The sequence below is a fragment of the Esox lucius genome, chromosome 5 (genome assembly GCF_011004845.1).
Source record: "Esox lucius isolate fEsoLuc1 chromosome 5, fEsoLuc1.pri, whole genome shotgun sequence".
NCBI classification, from domain to species: Eukaryota; Metazoa; Chordata; class Actinopteri; order Esociformes; family Esocidae; genus Esox; species Esox lucius.
The window spans coordinates 6,611,482-6,629,801 of NC_047573.1; the positions used below are offsets into that span (position 1 = coordinate 6,611,482).

An 18,320-nucleotide genomic window follows, 5' to 3' on the forward strand; every position below is an offset into this window, starting at 1 on the left:
CGGCTGCAGGAGACGCAGAGAGACGAGAGAGAGACTGTCTGTACGCCCCCTTACACCAACCGGCTGCAGGAGACGCAGAGAGATGAGAGAGACAGTCTGTACGCCCCCTTACACCAACCGGCTGCAGGAGACGCAGAGAGATGAGAGAGAGACTGTCTGTACACCCCTACACCAACCAGCTGCAGGAGACGCAGAGAGACCAGAGAGAGACTGTCTGTAAACCCCTGAGAAGACCAGGGCTCACAGCCTCACAGTGGTTCAAACTTAAAAACCCTGTCGGAGCTGCCTGATTCCACCCGGTGTATTGGACCAGAAGGGCTGCGAGGAGGGAAAAGGGTCCACTCTCCCTTTGATCTCTTCCTCTGTGCCTCTCCTCCTGCCCATCCATCTCTCTTTAAGTGGGCTACTCGTAGGGAGGGAGAACAGAGGGACCTGGAGGAAAAGGTCCATTCTCTCCCTAAAGGCACAATTATCTTCAGTATGTGGCGGGGCGGAGGGGACCTGGAGATCAGGAACATACCGTAACATCACCACGTCCTCTGTTCAGCTGGTCCATACCATTACAGCCTCAACCCTCAGACCTAGGTTTACATATTGTCTTTGAAATTAAATCCAATAATCTAAAAGTCTGTCGTGCCTGCCAGCAGAGGTGTTTAGAGTTAACTGTGCGGAGTTTGGCTGGCTTTATCAGGCCCTAACGAAAGTACAATTGAAAAAGAACAATCGACCTACTAAATGACCTAGTCTGTAGGATTAACTGACTAAATGACTGGGTCTCAACAATATTTCCTTCCTTGGCAGGCCAACTTCTGTAAAACTATCACCACACTGTAGGTCTATCAAACAGAGCTGTTTGCGGAGCTCAGTAGGTCTCCTAGCGTCAGTGGTCTCCGTGCAGAGGTCCTGGAAGTGGGCTTTGCCCCTGCCAACTTGAGCCAAGGCAGGACCCAAAGAGCTCTGTGTAGAAAGTCAATAGTCTGCCAGCTGACTACAGTGATTACGTCCCAAAATTTGGTTCACAGCCACGCAATTCCACTTTGAGGTTGTAGTCTATAAATCTACAGTCCTCTCATTGGGTCATTCCCTTCCCCCATCAAACCAAGGCAGCCTCAACACGGCCGGCCTTAGTGGACGATTTTACCTGGTGGCAAAGACGTCACGGGAACACGTGGTGGTAGACATGTGATTATTGGTTTTCGCGTGGGCGTTCACCGGGTTTTTAACGGTGAGCCATGAGAAATGCTGCCTGACAGCCGGGGCAGAGGCACGTCCCGGCTGGTGGCTGAGCCAGCCTCTTCCCTGGGGTAGCGGGCACTGTGAGAGGGGAAGTATGGCTCAGAGCCTCCAGCGCATAAATAACTTGTCGCTCCTTGGCGATCTTTCTGCCCGCTGTCGGGTCAGCGTGCTCTGATCCGGATTGACGGCGGGACCCTGGTGTGGCCACAGCGTTCGGGGGGGGCGGGGCTCCAGGTACCTCTTATTATTAACTTTGAGGGGCGTGGCCTGTGCTGATGTGGAGCTGTGTGCATTGATGCTTCAGGTGACCTGCATTTTCCTGTCTGGTTGTGGAGGCCACGCCCCCAGCTAGTCTCCTGAATTTGGAAACTGTTTGTCAAGTCCAACATAAAAAAACTCCCTTTCTTCTTCTTCAACCCCTATGAAGAGTAGGGTTATTTACGATCACGCTTTCTGGGTTGGAGGAGCATCTAAAGAGCTATGGGAGGGAATTAGTCACTCTGTTTCTAAAACATCTTGATATGATAAAGAGGAACGTAATCATCCTCAGCAAATATGATGTACAACAAATACTTGATCCACTTCAGCACTTTATGTTAAACCCCTTTTTGCCTGCACTTAACCAAGGCTGAATGTTGAATCCATTTCACCTCCACTTATTTTAAGGTTTCACATTGAACCCCTTTCATTCTCACTTCTGTGGATGTCACCCCCTCCTCCCCTCTATTTCAAAGAGCCCCTTGCCGCTGGTCTGAATGTGTCACCTGTAACAAGGCTTTGCTTTAAATTTAGCCCGTCAATAATTTCAAGGCTCATTTATCACCTATCAGTCGTGTGTTCACACGCACCTGTGTATGTTTGTATGTGTGTGCTGATATGAGTGCGTGGGCGTTTGTGTCAGCTTCCCGGGCCCCTGTATTCACAGGAATTTATTTCAGCTGTTGGCCTTCTTTCACCTGTCACCACCTCTGACATAAAGAGGCCTTCAGGCACACACACACACACACACACACACACACGCACGCACACACGCAAGCAGGCACACACACACACACACACACACACACAAACAATAGCAATGGACATCAAAATTGATGGAAGGTCAAAATCACTGTTCAGACACATGTAACATCTGTAAAATGTGTGTCTGTCTTGTAACACTTGATCCACTGGGTATGTTGGGCTAAGACAGGCACGCTGACCGTCCATATAATGTTTTTCTAAAACGCAGCCAGGAATCCCACGTAGAAATAAAAATAATTTGCTCTGATAATTGGGTTAGCGTAGCTATTGAACGGTTTGGATCGAGGCATATTTATCGAAGCATTTGACAAGCTGGTTTTGCTACAGAGCTCGGGCTGAATGGTTTCTTTAGGACCAATTAAATGGTTGAAAATGAGCACGGCCTGTTTGCCTGGGGCACCGGGACGTGCAGAAAGCTAATTTGCCTGTTACGTTCGTGGTCAAATCCATTCATCTTCTGCCAACAGCGGATCTGTGTTCTGAAATGCAGTCATACCACGCAATATTACCATTTATGAAATTGTCACAGGCCTATTTTATTTTTTAAACAGACTAACTGAATATTTGACAAATTTGACAAATTGTCCACTGAATTCTAATAATTTGCTGAAAATAAATACTCCATGGCAATGGCTCTCAGTGTAGGCTCAGAGGCAAGTGATCTCGCTCTCCGTCTCAATTAGTAAAGATGTAGAACTTTTCGGGGGCCTCACCTCAGTTCTCAATCACCTCGGTTTGCTTTGCAGGCACTCCAGCCTCCTGAGGAAGTTGCCACTGTTCCTGGCGATGACACCAGGAACAGTCACAGAAAAAAAATGAAATGCAGACGATTTACCAAATGTATCATACTTTAATTAAAACTATTATTGATGGACTTTTCACAAACACAATTATTATTCATTCTTGGTGACATCCGAGAATATTAAATGAAAAAGCGCTGTATGTTGTGAACATCAGCTTCATAAACACCTATCAGATTCAGTGGACTATTTTACGTACAAACCATTGCGTCATTTCTAAAAAAAAAAATCTAGATTTTAAAGTTGTAAAGAAAAGCGTGTGGTAGGTAATCATATTAATATTTTCTGGTAATATTTAGAAAAAATTTGCTTGAGTCAAAATGTGAAAATAAATTGAACAGTTCTGAAATACAGGCAAAGTAAGGCAATGAGATGTCCATTTTCAGGTGGGCGTGGCCTGCACAGTCATACAGGACCAGAGACCTATTTCACTTACTTGGTCTTCATTTGGTATTTGGAGTCTCACTTCCTCAAACATGTTCTGGAGATTGATCTGAGATTGGTGGATTCAATGGAGAGGGCGGAGCTCACGTTCCAACTCCGAAGTCAGTCAACAATTAATGAAAGGTTTAGGGTCAACGTTTGGCAATGGTTATACTTAGCGTTAGGATAAGTACAAGATTCAGGGTTAGGGTTTAGGGTACGGACAGGCACCTTGGTCAAAGGTGAACTTAGAGCATTCAGCCCCCTCCTTTAAGTCAACCAGTCATGCTAGTTTCTGCCTTCAGGACAGATCTGCGTCCAAGAAATGTTTGAGTAAATGAAACTTCATTCGCACCTCTTCACTGGCTGAAGAAGGCTCTCTTTATGTCTTTCTCTAATGTGTCGCGTCTTTTTCCCAGGGTTTGAAAGGAGACCCAGGAAGGTCTGGCCCTATTGGCCCCAAAGGTGATAAAGTAAGTGACAATACCAATACCTTAACTCTGGTGTTGCCTAATATACTAATATTGTACAATCCTGTACAGATGCCAACAAGTTGGTACCTTATGGGTTAAGACGGCCGCTAACGGAATTAACTTTAAATCAGTCGTTGCATTGCGGATGAGGGAGGTTTACTAAATATTCCACGCGATTTAGATCCCTTGCAATTAGCAAATTTCACACGTCAACATTGCTGTTGTCGATGAGGACATTTCACTTGTCAATGTTGTTGCAGTGGATAAGGACATTTCACTTGTCAATGTTGTTGCAGTGGATGAGGACATTTCACTTGTCAATGTTGTTGCGGTGGATGAGGACATTTCACTTGTCAATGTTGTTGCAGTGGATGAGGACATTTCACTTGTCAATGTTGTTGCTGTGGATGAGGACATTTCACTTGTCAATGTTGTTGCTGTGGATGAGGACATTTCACTTGTCAATGTTGTTGCTGTGGATGAGGACATTTCACTTGTCAATGCTGTTGCGGTGGATGAGGATATTTCACTCTACGATATTGTCGATTTCTGTGTCAATTACTGGTGCAGGGATACTAGTGTCGTGCCATTAGGAAGACCACCAGCTGACAGACACCGGCCAGGCGACACGACTGATCCTCTGGCTTGGCAAGCTGGTCTATTTGAATTGTTCCACTGGTCATTTCACCAAACACGGTCCACAACGTTGGACAGGAACTACTATCGCCATAACACACATTAGAAACGTGATCCACTGCTAATCTCAGAGCGCAGTGCTGTCCACTGTCCAATGCATTTCTGATCAGAGGCCAGGCGTGTCACTGCGCCGTTGTTTGCTGATGATTGATAAGTTCATCAGGGCAATGGCGTGCACGTTACGGACACGACGTGTGTAGCAAACAAACAATCCTTCCACCCACGAGCTTCACTAATGACCAGGGGCAAATTATTCATTAAATGTTAAGAGGGGATGGTCTCCCAATTACCCTAGTGGAAAATACAGAGAAAAGTTTGAGTGTGTGTGTGTGTGTGTAACAAGGATTTGTCTATTTAAACGTTTACAAAATTAATGTTATAAAGTCTAGACTGGTCTAATAAGCTGGTAATTTATAGCATTAGGACATAAACTATAAGACATCACTATAAGACATCACAATAAGACATCACTATAAGACATCACTATAAGACATCACTATAAGACATCAGATGCAACACTTCAGAGAAATTTGGATAAAAAATGTATACCGATAGTCTGAAAGTGAATTAGAATTAGACCAAATCCTCTTATGGCATCGAATATATGGAAACTCTTTTGGGGTTTTGGTTCATCTCATGTTACAGTGGGGCGTATAGGCTGTGTGAGAGATGAAATGTTTTCATTTCTTTAATTAGTATCTTTCATATTCACACACGTGCGCGCACACATTCCTGCTTTCCTTTTCGGGGCTGTTTTGTTCTCAGAGCTGCGGTGTGATTGTGAGGTAATTGCAAGTGCTTCTTCCAGCCTTGAAGTTCTAATGAGCTATCTGTTTGTTTCTCTGGAAAGGAGAGAGAAAGAGAAATGTGAAAGTGAGAACACCAAATGACCGCCTATGTTATCCCAGTTTGGCAGGCAGCGAGCAGAGGAAGGTGGGAGAGTAACTACGAACAACTCTAGAGTCCGTAATGAGTCCCACTGTCCCCAAGTAGGAAGGACTATGACATGTGCACAGACGGGGCGTGAAAAACGTAAAGAATCTTTCTTAGCTCTCCAGGTCAGGTTTGCTCAGTCTACGGCCTTGGGTTTGACTGAAGACGTTTGTACCACGCTTGCGAGTCAATAACTCCGTTTTAACCCGCTGCTGTTAGGCGAGGATGTTGTCGCGTTTCCTTAGTGATAATAACAATAACACCCTGCTGGGGCTGCATAGAGAGAGAGGTAGCTTGTCTGCTAAGAGCATTGGCGGCGAACTGAGTGGTTGCTAGGTCGGTCGTTCGTGTGTATACAAAACGCCATGGTATTTGCACTAGGCCTGCGGTTGCTCTGAAAAGTCACTTAGGCGTTGACTAAATGACCTAAATGTTAATGTAGTGTTCATGTTCATGTGGTCGTAGTACCACTATGGTGCGTCTTTGTTCGGGGCAGATCGTACAGTAGGCTGGAGTCTGATTATACAATGATCCTGCGTTTACATTTGCTGCACCATGTCATCATGGGAAAGTGACTCTGTTTCCGCGCTGAATCCTTCACTGTTACCTGGCGTGCCGCGTTAACCAAACACACCCGGGGTCGTGGATGTCTCGTGTTAACAGAGCAAAAGCTTTTTACGTGCCGTTTTTTGACCCATGCTTATTTTACCATCAGTCAGATCTGATAACAGCATGTTAACCATCTGCTTCTCTCTCTGGACAGAACAGAAAGGACACACAGACACATTGCCCGACAGGAAGAACAGTCATCAGACTTTTTTCCCATCCTGACACATATTTATATTCTACCACGGCCACATCCCGGACTCTTGCCAGTAGACTGCCTTTGAGATGCCTGCCAGACATGTCCTAAACCACCATTAGTAGTGGTTGCTCTTCCCTGTGTAGAGCACCAGGTGGACAGGTTTTGCAGTTTTACAACCCTTCCATTGGTTCTGTTGCGCCAGGTGGGCGGGTTTAGCAGTTTCACAACCCTTCCATTGGTTCTGTTGTGCCAGGTGGGCGGGTTTAGCAGTTTCACAACCCTTCCATTGGTTCTGGTGCACCAGGTGGACGGGTTTAGCAGTTTCACAACCCTTCCATTGGTTCTGGTGCACCAGGTGGGCGGGTTTAGCAGTTTCACAACCCTTCCATTGGTTCTGTTGTGCCAGGTGGGCGGGTTTAGCAGTTTCACAACCCTTCCATTGGTTCTGGTGCACCAGGTGGGCAGGTTTAGCAGGTTCACAACCCTTCCATTGGTTCTGTTGTGCCAGGTGGGTGGGTTTAGCAGTTTCACAACCCTTCCATTGGTTCTGGTGCACCAGGTGGACGGGTTTAGCAGTTTCACAACCCTTCCATTGGTTCTGGTGCACCAGGTGGGCGGGTTTAGCAGTTTCACAACCCTTCCATTGGTTCTGTTGTGCCAGGTGGGCGGGTTTAGCAGTTTCACAACCCTTCCATTGGTTCTGGTGCACCAGGTGGGCAGGTTTAGCAGGTTCACAACCCTTCTATTGGTTCTGTTGTGCCAGGGAAGCTCATTGAAGCCCAGATAAGGTGTTTGAAATTGTTTGAAATAGTCTGAATCCAGGTCTGCACACATACATACCCGAACAGACTTTAAAAGTGATGCAAGGGGATTTTTACTCCTACTGACCTTTCGGCGCTGCATGTTCAATCCCTCCCCCAAGTACTGCCTCTCAGCAAGATGTGAAGGTAATCTCCTCAGACATTTATTTGGTCTAGTAACACTCTCTGCCTTGATTTCTCACAGCCCAGAATATGAATTTCAAAAAGGGGAAAAGCCAGAATGTTTGCATGTCATGTACTGTTCTATGTTACATGAAACGGTCCGTATCAGAGTCAATAGGCCGCTGATGAATTAATGATGTGTTAAATGTTAAATGCAACCGTTTGTCTCTTACACAGGGGGATATGGGTGCCCAAGGCCCCCCAGGTCCAACTGTAAGTATGCCCCATTTTAGACAGCTGTCTTCCTACTCCACACACACGCATGCAGACACACTGTGATGCAGGACGGTTAGGATCCAGACTGTGGAATGGCCAACCCGACAGTGGGCAGGGGGAGCTCAGGTTCACATTACCATGCGCCTCTGTGCTGTCTGGGGGAGCGGGCAAGCCGAGGCTGGACAGCGGTTGATGTGCGTGGTTAACCCCCTTTCCCCACACCCCCTCCGGGGGGGCTCGGAGAGACGACAGACAGACAGGCAGAGGCTGGTTTAGAGGTCCGTGGGGAAGGAATGAGTTGGTGAGGCGGCGGTGGTGAGGAGGAGGAGGTGAGGAGGAGGTGAGGAGGAGGTGAGGAGGAAGTGACAGGCAGCATCCGGGTGGACCTAAACTTGTGAGAAGATGAGACAGTGTGCTTCTCTCTCTCTCTCTCTCTCTCTCTCTCACACTCTTCATCTCCTCTCCTGGAACCTCAAGCAGGGAGTTTAAATATTTTCAATCCATTTCATATCCCTTTCTAATTTGTAAATCTAAAGGGTTTATTTTCTAAACGTGCCGTGCTCTGCGTACTCTCCCCCAGTCCCATGCTCCATGTGTCCAGTAGATCCTCACTCTTTCTAAACGGGCCGTGCTCTGCGTCCTCTCCCCCAGTCCCATGCTCCATGTGTCCAGTAGATCCTCAGCATTTAGTGAAGCTCCCCTGAGAGGCCTCTGTATGTTCCATGCACTCCACCCTTTTAATTGCACCAACCACGCTGACTACCTCACTCCTCCCCAGTCCTGTTAACATGAAGCTATGGAGCAGGAGTGGAGCAGGAGCGCAGCCGTGTGAAGTCCTAGACAGTCAACGCGTGACTAAGATGCATGCATGGCTGCACACACACACAAACACACAAATAAAGGCACTCCGGGCCGGGCTTGTGGTTGAGGGGGAGTTGATTGGCCGTGATGGATAAAGACAGTGCAGCGAGTGGTGGTCTAATTATCTACACATCATCGGAAGACAAGTCTGCCTCATCTCAATCGGCCCTGGAGCGAGACGGGGGTGGGGGGAGGTTGCGTGCAGGTGACCCTGCCCCCGTTTCGGGGGTCACCCAAATAACCACCGAACCCTCGTCAAACAGTCACTGTCCGCGTTGACACGCTGTTTACTGCGTTCTAAAAATACATTAATAAGGCGCCAGTCAGGATAGTGGAGATTCTAAATCGCAGCCATGTTAGTTTGCTTCAGGCCTCCTCACAACTGACTTGTAAACAACATTGCAGTTGATAGGGGACACATTCTCTTCCAATGCTACCGAATGTCAGTGTGCTGTGCACTGACTCGCCCTGTTCAATTCAAGCCAAGGTTAAACGTGTAAATCTTTCCCGTTCACAAGCGCTGTGCGTATGAAAAAAGCTGTACATCGAGAATGAATTGAGTCACTAAAACAGTACTTTGTGAGATTGAGCTCTGTGTTTTATAGCGGGGATCACGGATCCAAGCTGTCAATCATGTTTACAGCTACTGTCACAGTTACCGAAGGCTTGTCAGCCGCCTCGTTAAACCCCACGTTTCTGTCTGCCATTTTAAAGTGGCGATCTGTGATTCAAACAACAACATAACGCCAACCCTGCCACTGTTTTGGCATATAGCTGAGGGGTGGGTCGGTAGTAACATACAGACACTGCAATTATATCAAACTATACTGTTAATTCTGTTCAGTTGCATTGTAAACAATCAATGAATTACAGAACACATGCTTTTTTTCTAATTTGGCACTGCAAATTGACTGAGTGCTCTACCTACAATTGTAAGTGGCCTAAAACAATTGATCTAAATAGGTTTTCAAGATATTTTCCCCAAATTATGTTATTACAGTATCGTTACTTGTTTTAGGCCTTCCCTTCATGCATGTGATTTAGGCGTCTGGTGTGCCATTTAATAAAGCTGATTGTGTCTTTTATAAGTCATCCATATGCAGTGCAGTAGCACTGTTTCAAGTCTAAACATGGATGTACTGATCACAGCCCTTTAAGCACAAAAACAAGAGTCTGTGAGTGACTTGTGAGTCTGTGAGCGACTTTCCCATTCTGTTCTGTCATTTTATGGAGGTTATTACACATGTTGTAGATGTTACTACACAGGTTATGTTATCTGTGGATATCTTCTGCAGTTGTGGCTTCCAAAAATGAAAGTTGTTAGAGTTTTTACGAGTATTGCCCATTGAAAGCCAACAATTATTTAGAAGAAATATATGATGATTGGTTTACATACATATACTTAATACTTCCACCCTCTTCTATTTGCACTTCTGGTTAGATGCAAACTGCATTTCGCTGTACTGTACTTGTACTGTTCAATGACAATACCGTTGAATCTAATCTAAGATACATATCTAAGATGTTTGGTGGGTCTAAATGTCTAAGATGATTGGTTGGTCTAAATGTCTAAGATGATTGGTTGGTTTAAATGTCTAAGATGATTGGTTGGTCTGTGGCAATGGCTATAGCAAACTCTGTTTGTCTCTCTTCCTGCCTGCCTGTCTGTCTGCCGCTCTGACTGTCAGAATGCCTGTCTCTCTGCCCTGTCTTTCTGCCCTTCTGCCAATTTGTCTGCCTACCTGTCTCTCAGCCCGTCTGTTGGTCTGTCCTTTCTTCCTGTCTGTCTACCCATCTGTATGTCTCTTTGTCTATCTGCTGCCCTGTCTTCTACCCAGTCCAGAATCCCAGGAAGTGTGTGACTTAAAAGCTTAAGGCCTTAACCAAACCCCCACCAAACCTGGATTATAACCTGGATTATTACTGCAAAGCCCCTTAATATCTTTTTACTGACATATTCTCTAATTCAACTCATTTTCTCAAGATAAAAAAAACATAAGCTGGCTCACTTTGATCAATACATCAATGTTGCTTTCTTTTTCTGATTTTATGTATTTGATTTCTATAGTTACTGTCTGAAAGTTGTCATTGTTTTGTCTTCTTTAGATTGAGAAAGGGAGACTTAAGGGAGATCAGGTATGTTGCCCTTTTCGTTTAATATTTTATTGTGTTATTGTTTTTTACTGGGCAGGGTTTTGATATTTCACTGTCTTAATGTGGTTCACTGGACAGGGCTTGATATTTCACTGTCTTAATGTGGTTCACTGGACAGGGCTTGATATTTCATTGTCTTAATGTGGTTCACTGGACAGGGCTTGATATTTCATTGTCTTAATTTGGTTCACTGGACAGGGCTTGATATTTCATTGTCTTAATGTGGTTCACTGGACAGGGCTTGATATTTCATTGTCTTAATGTGGTTCACTGGACAGGGTTTAGTATTATAATACTGTTTCTTCCCAGTGCTTCCCAGCCTGGTCAGAACGTCACATAACACATAAATGAATACAAAACAAGCCTCTCTAAGATGTCCCATGTAAACATTATTTGTTAGATTAAAACTTTTGTCTAACACTTTTATCATAAGCGCTTCTACAATTAAATTTGATATTTTTTGATGCATCCGTTAGGCTGAATTGGCTGGCTATTGTTGCTGTGTCTGTGTGGCTTTCACATCTGGCCGCACAGCAGCTTTACAAGCACCATGCTGTTAACACACAACCTGACCCCAGATCTGTTTTGTTCTGCCTTTCTAACTCCTAATCATCACTGGCAACAGTTCTGGCATCAGGCCAACTGACCATGAGTTTACACCAAACGAGAAGCACGTTCTAACACTGTAACCCCATCCAACCAGCCCTAACAACAATCCATCCCACTGGCCTGTTTTTTGCTGCATAGCATTTGGTTTTCCTTTTCGGTTGAATAAGTGACTGTTGTACTATGTCCTGCTCCTACGAGCCGGTGGCATAGCTAGCATGTAGACGTCATTGGTGGTGGTCAATGGAGTTATTCTGATTCAGTGGATCGATGGGGTGACACGAACATGGGCTTTACATCCATGCAAATATCATCCACAAATATTTACTTCACCCTAGTGTGGACCATGGTAAAGCTCCAGCACACTATGGAGTTATCAGGCAAGGTTTTCCCTGCATCACCTCTCCCCTATGTGTTTCCATAGAATTTCTGTGGTTTTGGGCAAGATCCCTGGACCTCTATAAGCTGATCTGGAGCCTGGCTTCAACACAGGCCCCCTTCTCAATCCAGATTCAGTAGCAGTTATTTTTCACCAAATTACCTGACCACACAACCGGCCGGTCCTGATGCCTCTCCGTCTTCTCTCCCCAGGGTTTGCCGGGCCTGCCGGGTCAACCAGGGGTTCCGGGCAAAGAGGGCAAAAGGGTGAGTAAACGTCCAGGCCGATTGCTCTTTGTGTGGCCCGGCTGGGGCCCCCCCCCCCACCACCACCCACGAGGCAGCCAGGGAACAGCTGGGGCCCTGGTGCTGTGGAGGCGCAGAAGGGTGTGTGGAGGGAGTTGCCCTGGGTGGGCCTGCCGGGTCTTTGGTGGGTGGGGCTGCTAACGGTCTGATACGTGGTGGCTGAGGCCCAGAGGTCGGCGTGACCGGCGGCTCACGTAGCCTGCTGCCCCCTACCCCCACCCCCCACCGCAGTGGGCGGTCCTCAGCCGTGTTGTGTTTCCCTTAATGGCCCGGATGGGGTTAAAAACACAATGGCTGCGACTTGTGAAAACAAGAACATTCCAGTTCTACCCAGTTGGCACACTTCGCCTCCCGCTGCACCAAAATTGGTTTGTTCAGTGACCCAGCACTCGTTTGGTTGTGGACAGGACACATGCTGGGTTATTTCGACCCAAATGGATAAATGGCTACATTTATCCATTTGTTTTGTTTTTGTTAACCATTTGTTGGGTTGAAGTTGTTTTATCAGGGGTGTGGCCTATTAGGTGGTTCTAATTCCTGTCCATCCGTTTCAGAAGTAAAATGGTCCTATACTGTGGGTCACTGTGACACAGCAAAAGGAATAAGGTTATGTTTGTTTTCTAGTGTTGTGTTTTAACTTTGTAAAGCTCAATGATGACTTCTTTAAAGGAATGGGATGCTGTTAGAGGGGTGTTGACAGCTGGGCTGTGCGTGCATTTGTTTGTGAACTGAAATCAAAGTTTTTTTGGGTTGCATACATTAACTAGCAGTTGTCATGGCAGGTGCAACATGATACCTAGATTTCTACCTCCAACAATGGTGTGTGCGTGTGTGTGTGCGTGTGTGCGTGTGTGCGTGTGTGTGTGTGTGTGTGCCCTCTGCAAATCTGTCTCTGACTTGATGAGAAACTTTAACAAATACACACTGATACCCAGATGAAACTTTAACAAATACACACTGATACCCAGATGAAACTTTAACAAATACACACTGATACCCAGATGAAACTTTAACAAATACACACTGATACCCAGATTAAACTTTAACAAATGCACACTGATACCCAGATGAAACTTTAACAAATACACACTGATACCCAGATGAAACTTTAACAAATGCACACTGATACCCAGATGAAACTTTAACAAATACACACTGATACCCAGATGAAACTTTAACAAATACACACTGATACCCAGATGAAACTAACAAAGACACACTGATACCCAGATTAAACTTTAACAAATACACACTGATACCCAGATTAAACTTTAACAAATGCACACTGATACCCAGATGAAACTTTAACAAATACACACTGATACCCAGATTAAACTTTAACAAATACACACTGATACCCAGATGAAACTTTAACAAATACACACTGATACCCAGATGAAACTATCAAATACACACTGATACCCAGATGAAACTAACAAATACACACTGATACCCAGATGAAACTTTAACAAATACACACTGATACCCAGATGATGGCAGTAAATTAGAATTTCTTCATAGATACCAGATGAGTTGAGGACATTGGGCTTAGTTGTGACAGAAAATCTATTGTGGTGCTGGTCTATTTAGAAATGGGTCAAGTTAAGTCTGCTATCGGATTAGCCGACAGCCCATGCTGAGTAGCAATTCTCTTATTTAGACATCTTGTACAGATTCATAGTCTCAGAGTAATACTACCAATCTAGAATCAGTACAACCCTCTCCACATAATCTTTTTCATTATGATCTAAATGGGACACTGTCAGTTTGAATTCTGAATATGGACTACAATACATTTCATTAGGCATTTACCATTCATCTGTTTTGTGAACATTGTGTGTCTCCACGATAAGCACCCTAACTACTTACAATAGGACAAACAACTAATGCCTACATACCACCAGTCTGATACTCTCTCTGAACATTCTCAATGGAGACATATACCTACAGTAGTTCAAACTGACACACAAATTGTGATTTAAATTATTATTATCATTATTATTCTCACCAGAGATACAATATTACAACGTAACCATGACCTGACCTGGGAGGCAACAGAATCGGCCTGTGTCAAAGATCACAATTTCACGTGACCTTTTCTTTGAGAACTTGCTCATGATGTCAAGTGGCTAAACACAGTCACTCTTTAATTATTATTTTTTTGTTTAAAACATTGTGTTCACTGTTCATTCATTTCTAAATGTTAGCCCTTTTTAGAAGGGCATTATTAACATTTCACAATGTTAGGACGTTTTACAGGGGTAATATGATGGTCTGTGTTAGAAAAAGGGCATCATTTCACCATTTCAGTAAAACTCACCTTGGTTCAATTACTGTATTGTTGTTTTTTCTTTCTTTTGAGTCGCATTGAATTTGGCTGGTTATTGTTGCTGGCCTGGCATAATGGACATTAGTGAAAATCAGTGAAAGAAAAGTCTTATCTGACACTGCAGTCAGGCTATATTTATTAAGGAAAAAATATAGGGGTCATTGACCCCAGGTCAGATGTTGAAGGGTATGTGATTTACTATTGAATGTGTTGGTGGAAAAATCACTTACAAATGTTAAGGAGAGTCAGATGGCAATTTAAATCAATGTTAGAAATCTAGTTTTGTTTACTGTATGCCACGAACACACACACACAACCCAGTCTATCTTTGTAATATTAGCCAGGAACTGTCCCAAACGGCACTCTTCCCAGAGTGCCTGGTCAAGAGTAGTGCACAAAATAGTTTATAGGGGGCCATTTTGGACTTGGTCTTTGATGGCTGCTAGCCTGCATGACTTCATGGTGAATGTGCTTCAGTTTCACTGTATTTAAAGCCCTGGTCTGGTCACATGTGGCCCAGGCAAGTTGTCCACCAGCCTGGGTCCCTGTAAGCCTCAAGATGGGCAACAGAACTATCAGGACTGGTGCTCTCTTTCTCTCTGTCTTTCTCTCTTACTCAAAATATTTCACAATTTCCAAAAATAACACCTTCCTCTAATGCTTCCTAAGCTTCCAGACCTGGAAGCTTAGAGTTTTTCGGAATAATTTCTAATACAATCTGCGTGGCTTGATTGAGTGTGCTTGCTGTAATACATCCAGTAGTACAGTCCTAACCCGTCTACCTGGCCATTTGGGCCGGGTCGTCTAAACGGGTGTTTGAACCCAGGTCTGTCATATACACCTTAGTTGTTCCCAAAGCCTCAGCTGCCTGTGTGTCCCAGAGGCTCTGACCATTTCAGACATTTATGAAGTCGTCTGAAGTATCGAGTTATCATGAGGTAAGCTGTCGCCCATTTCTGTCCCCGTCCCCATTCCTATCACCCTCCCCGTCCCCGTCCCCATTCCTGTCCCCATCCCCGTCCCCATTCCTGTCCCCATCCCTGTCCCCGTCCCCATTCCTGTCCCCATCCCTGTCCCCATTCCTGTCCCCATCCCCATCCCCATTCCTGTCCCCATTCCTATCCCGTCCCCATTCCTGTCCCCATCCCTGTCCCCGTCCCCATTCCTGTCCCCATCCCTGTCCCCGTCCCCATCCCTGTCCCCGTCCCCATTCCTGTCCCCGTCCCCATTCCTGTCCCCGTCCCAATTCATGTCCCCATCCTTGTCCCTGTCCCCATTCCTGACCCATCCCCGTCCCCATTCCTGTCCCCATCCCTGTCCCCGTCCCCATCCCTGTCCCCGTCCCCATTCCTGTCCCCGTCCCAATTCATGTCCCCATCCTTGTCCCCGTCCCCATTCCTGTCCTCATCCCCGTCCCCATTCCTGTCCCCGTCCCCATCCCTGTCCCCGTCCCCATTCCTGTCCCCGTCCCCATTCCTGTCCCCATCCCCATTCCTGTCCCCATTCCCGTCCCCATTCCTGTCCCTGTCCCTCTATGGCTTCTACAGGAAAACAGACTGCCAGGTACCATTTTCCTTCAAAGGGATGCAGAGGGCATTTCTCACTGTGGAAAGCCATTCATTTGGTATATATAAGTTGGCCTCATTAAGGTTGAATCCAAATTTTGCGAGACCTGTTCTTTCTCACTGTCCACACACTATCCATAATAAATCACAGGACACATCTCTGTTTGATCGTATGACTTTCAGGCCTGCGTGATCCACCACAGTACTGTGGAGTGGTGGTAAGGGAAACTTCTCTGTCATGCAGGAAAATGCTTTGAAGAAGATTTTTTGTGCTTGTGTGCGTACATGTGTGTGCGTGTGCGCGCGTGTGTGTGTTCATTTAAATAATAAAGCCTTGCTCTTACATCACAACATTGCATGTCAAGGTTATCTGCATAAATAGTAATGTGACTTACTTGTCTGTCATCCATTATATATAGCACTGACAAAGAAAGGCAGGCGACGGCTAGAACTTTTGACTCTACGCTTCGTCCCAGTTTACTGGAGAGCACTACCTCGCCACAGATGATCACAGGTCACCTGCAAGCCCTGGTGAAAAGCAGTGCACTAAATTAGAAATAAGGTGCCTCTTAAGGGCTGGGGGTTGGGGGTTGGGGGGTGACTTGGGTTATAAAGGATTTGTCCCGTTGCCACTGGCGACACCGGAGCCACCATAACGCTGCGTAGTCACAGGACGTCGTACGGAGGGGGGTGTTTTTCTGTTACGGTGTAAAGCCCGTCAGCATTGGCAGAATCTGGGCGTTGGGGGCGTATCCCAAATGGCCCCCCCGTCCCCTCTGTAGTGCCCTGATTCCGACCCCTGAGGCGGGGGGGGGGGCACGGTTGAGGCACACACCCTGAGGCTGGGGGAACAGTGTGACATTCGGGTCCCAGACCAAGTCTTTAATGAGACAGGCGGAGCTTTGAAGTCCGGCCTGAGCGGTTTGAAGGGAGCGTGTTTTCCCTTTGCCCGTTGAAAGAAGCGAGCGGCGTGGGGATTTGTAGGTTCTGCAGTGTGAGGATGCTTGGCATCGACAACACCCAGCACTGAATAACTGAACAGACTTCCTGATAGACCAGTATGCTGGTGCTTATCCGGTGAGCCATGGATCCCTGTCACGCCATACTTCCCGCCCTACACCGCGAACCGGCTCTACCACACCGGCAGCCCAGCGGCCGAAAAAACGAGAACATTGTGGCGACACACACCCTGTGCTTAGAGACACAGAAGCACGTCTCGCCACAAACTGTGAGGTCAGTTCATCCAGGAGAAGCTTCAAAAGGTGTTTTTCTCTGAGGGCACTAAGCGTTAGGGGTGAGGTTTCGTATGCTTTGATTTTAGACAGTCGCATCTAATGTTGTGAGCTATCAGTTAGCCCGCGACAACGACCTCCTCTCCCGATTACTCTTAGGCATTTATTTTGAGTGTTTTAAGTTGAGGGGCTGGGATTTTGGAACGTCTCAAGGCAAAGAGGAGATGGAGGTGTTCTAATGTACGACGCCATGTTGTCGCCAAGTGTAGCGTTGAGCTGGGAGTGAACGAAACGCCACTGTCACGCCCGTCTGCCATCATCGACCTCAAAGGCACCAAGCGAAACGTCTGCCTAGCGGACTGTAATAGTGCTCTCTGTCCCCCCCCCCACCCCCATTGTCCAGTGTAGAAGGCGTTAACTCTATCGACAGCCTGGGACGTGGACAGTCTACGTGTGCAGGACAGTAGATCTCTGGAGAACTTCCTGTTGTTCCAGCTCTGCCAGGTTTATCACAGCTTACACTGCTCTGGATTGCTGACACACGAACACGCGCACACGAACACGCGCACGCACTCACATACGCTGCTTTGGGGAGCTGCTAGCTGGCACAGGGTTGGGTTAGTACCGACATGTTTATTGCTGGGCAAGGCACTAGGCTGCTGGGATTAATAGTGTATGTGTGTGTGTGTGTGTGTGTGTGTGTGTGCGCGGGAGTGTGTGAGCAGTGAATTCAAGTGATGGTATGAATATCAGTGCTCCATGTAAGGGCATGAGGCCCTCAAAAAAGCCTTTTGAAATATGTGTGTGCCTCATCTTCATCAAATGATATACAGTACAGCTTGGTCACTGCCTCAACTGACAAGGCTGTGTGCCTATGTGATCCATGACTATGTGTACATTGGAGGGGCCTCTCCTAGAAAAAAAGGTCCCCACAAGGTTCTTTGGCAGGTCGGCACTGGAGAAATGTTTGGTCAGGGTTTATGTTTCAGGGAAAACACACAGCTCCAGAAAGAATTAAGAGACCACTGCACCTTTTTCTTTCCTTTCCAAACATTTTGAAAAGGAAAGTTTTGAGTGAGGAACAGAAGCGTTTAATTTGCAGTGGTCTCTTAATTTTTACCCTTCTGTTCCTCACTCAAAACCTTCCTTTTCCACTTTTCTGGAAAGGGAAAATGTGCAGTGGTCTCTTAATTTTTTCCGGAGCTGTATATAAGATATATAAGTTATTGAGGTTAAGGTTAGGGTTATGTTAGGTTAGGTTAGGGCGAGGCTTAGAGTTAGGTTTAGGGTTGAGGAATAGG

General features: G+C 46.1%; 1 protein-coding gene across 8 annotated transcripts in view; it reads left to right on the top strand.

Annotated features, from left to right (window-relative positions):
- Positions 1-18,320, top strand: part of LOC105008930 (collagen alpha-1(XIX) chain) — a 156,305-nt gene that overhangs the window by 38,727 nt on the left and 99,258 nt on the right. For 7 of the 8 annotated variants that reach the window (XR_004575728.1, XM_029119675.2, XM_029119676.2 and 4 more), the window contains exons 14-17: positions 3,902-3,955; positions 7,550-7,585; positions 10,556-10,585; positions 11,801-11,854. Coding sequence is in view for 7 of the 8 variants with exons in the window: in XM_029119675.2 (XP_028975508.2) it covers positions 3,902-3,955; positions 7,550-7,585; positions 10,556-10,585; positions 11,801-11,854 (174 nt within the window). In the remaining variant the exon portion in view is untranslated. The remainder of the gene's footprint in view (positions 1-3,901; positions 3,956-7,549; positions 7,586-10,555; positions 10,586-11,800; positions 11,855-18,320) is intronic. The other variant, XM_029119677.2, reaches the window with a different exon arrangement.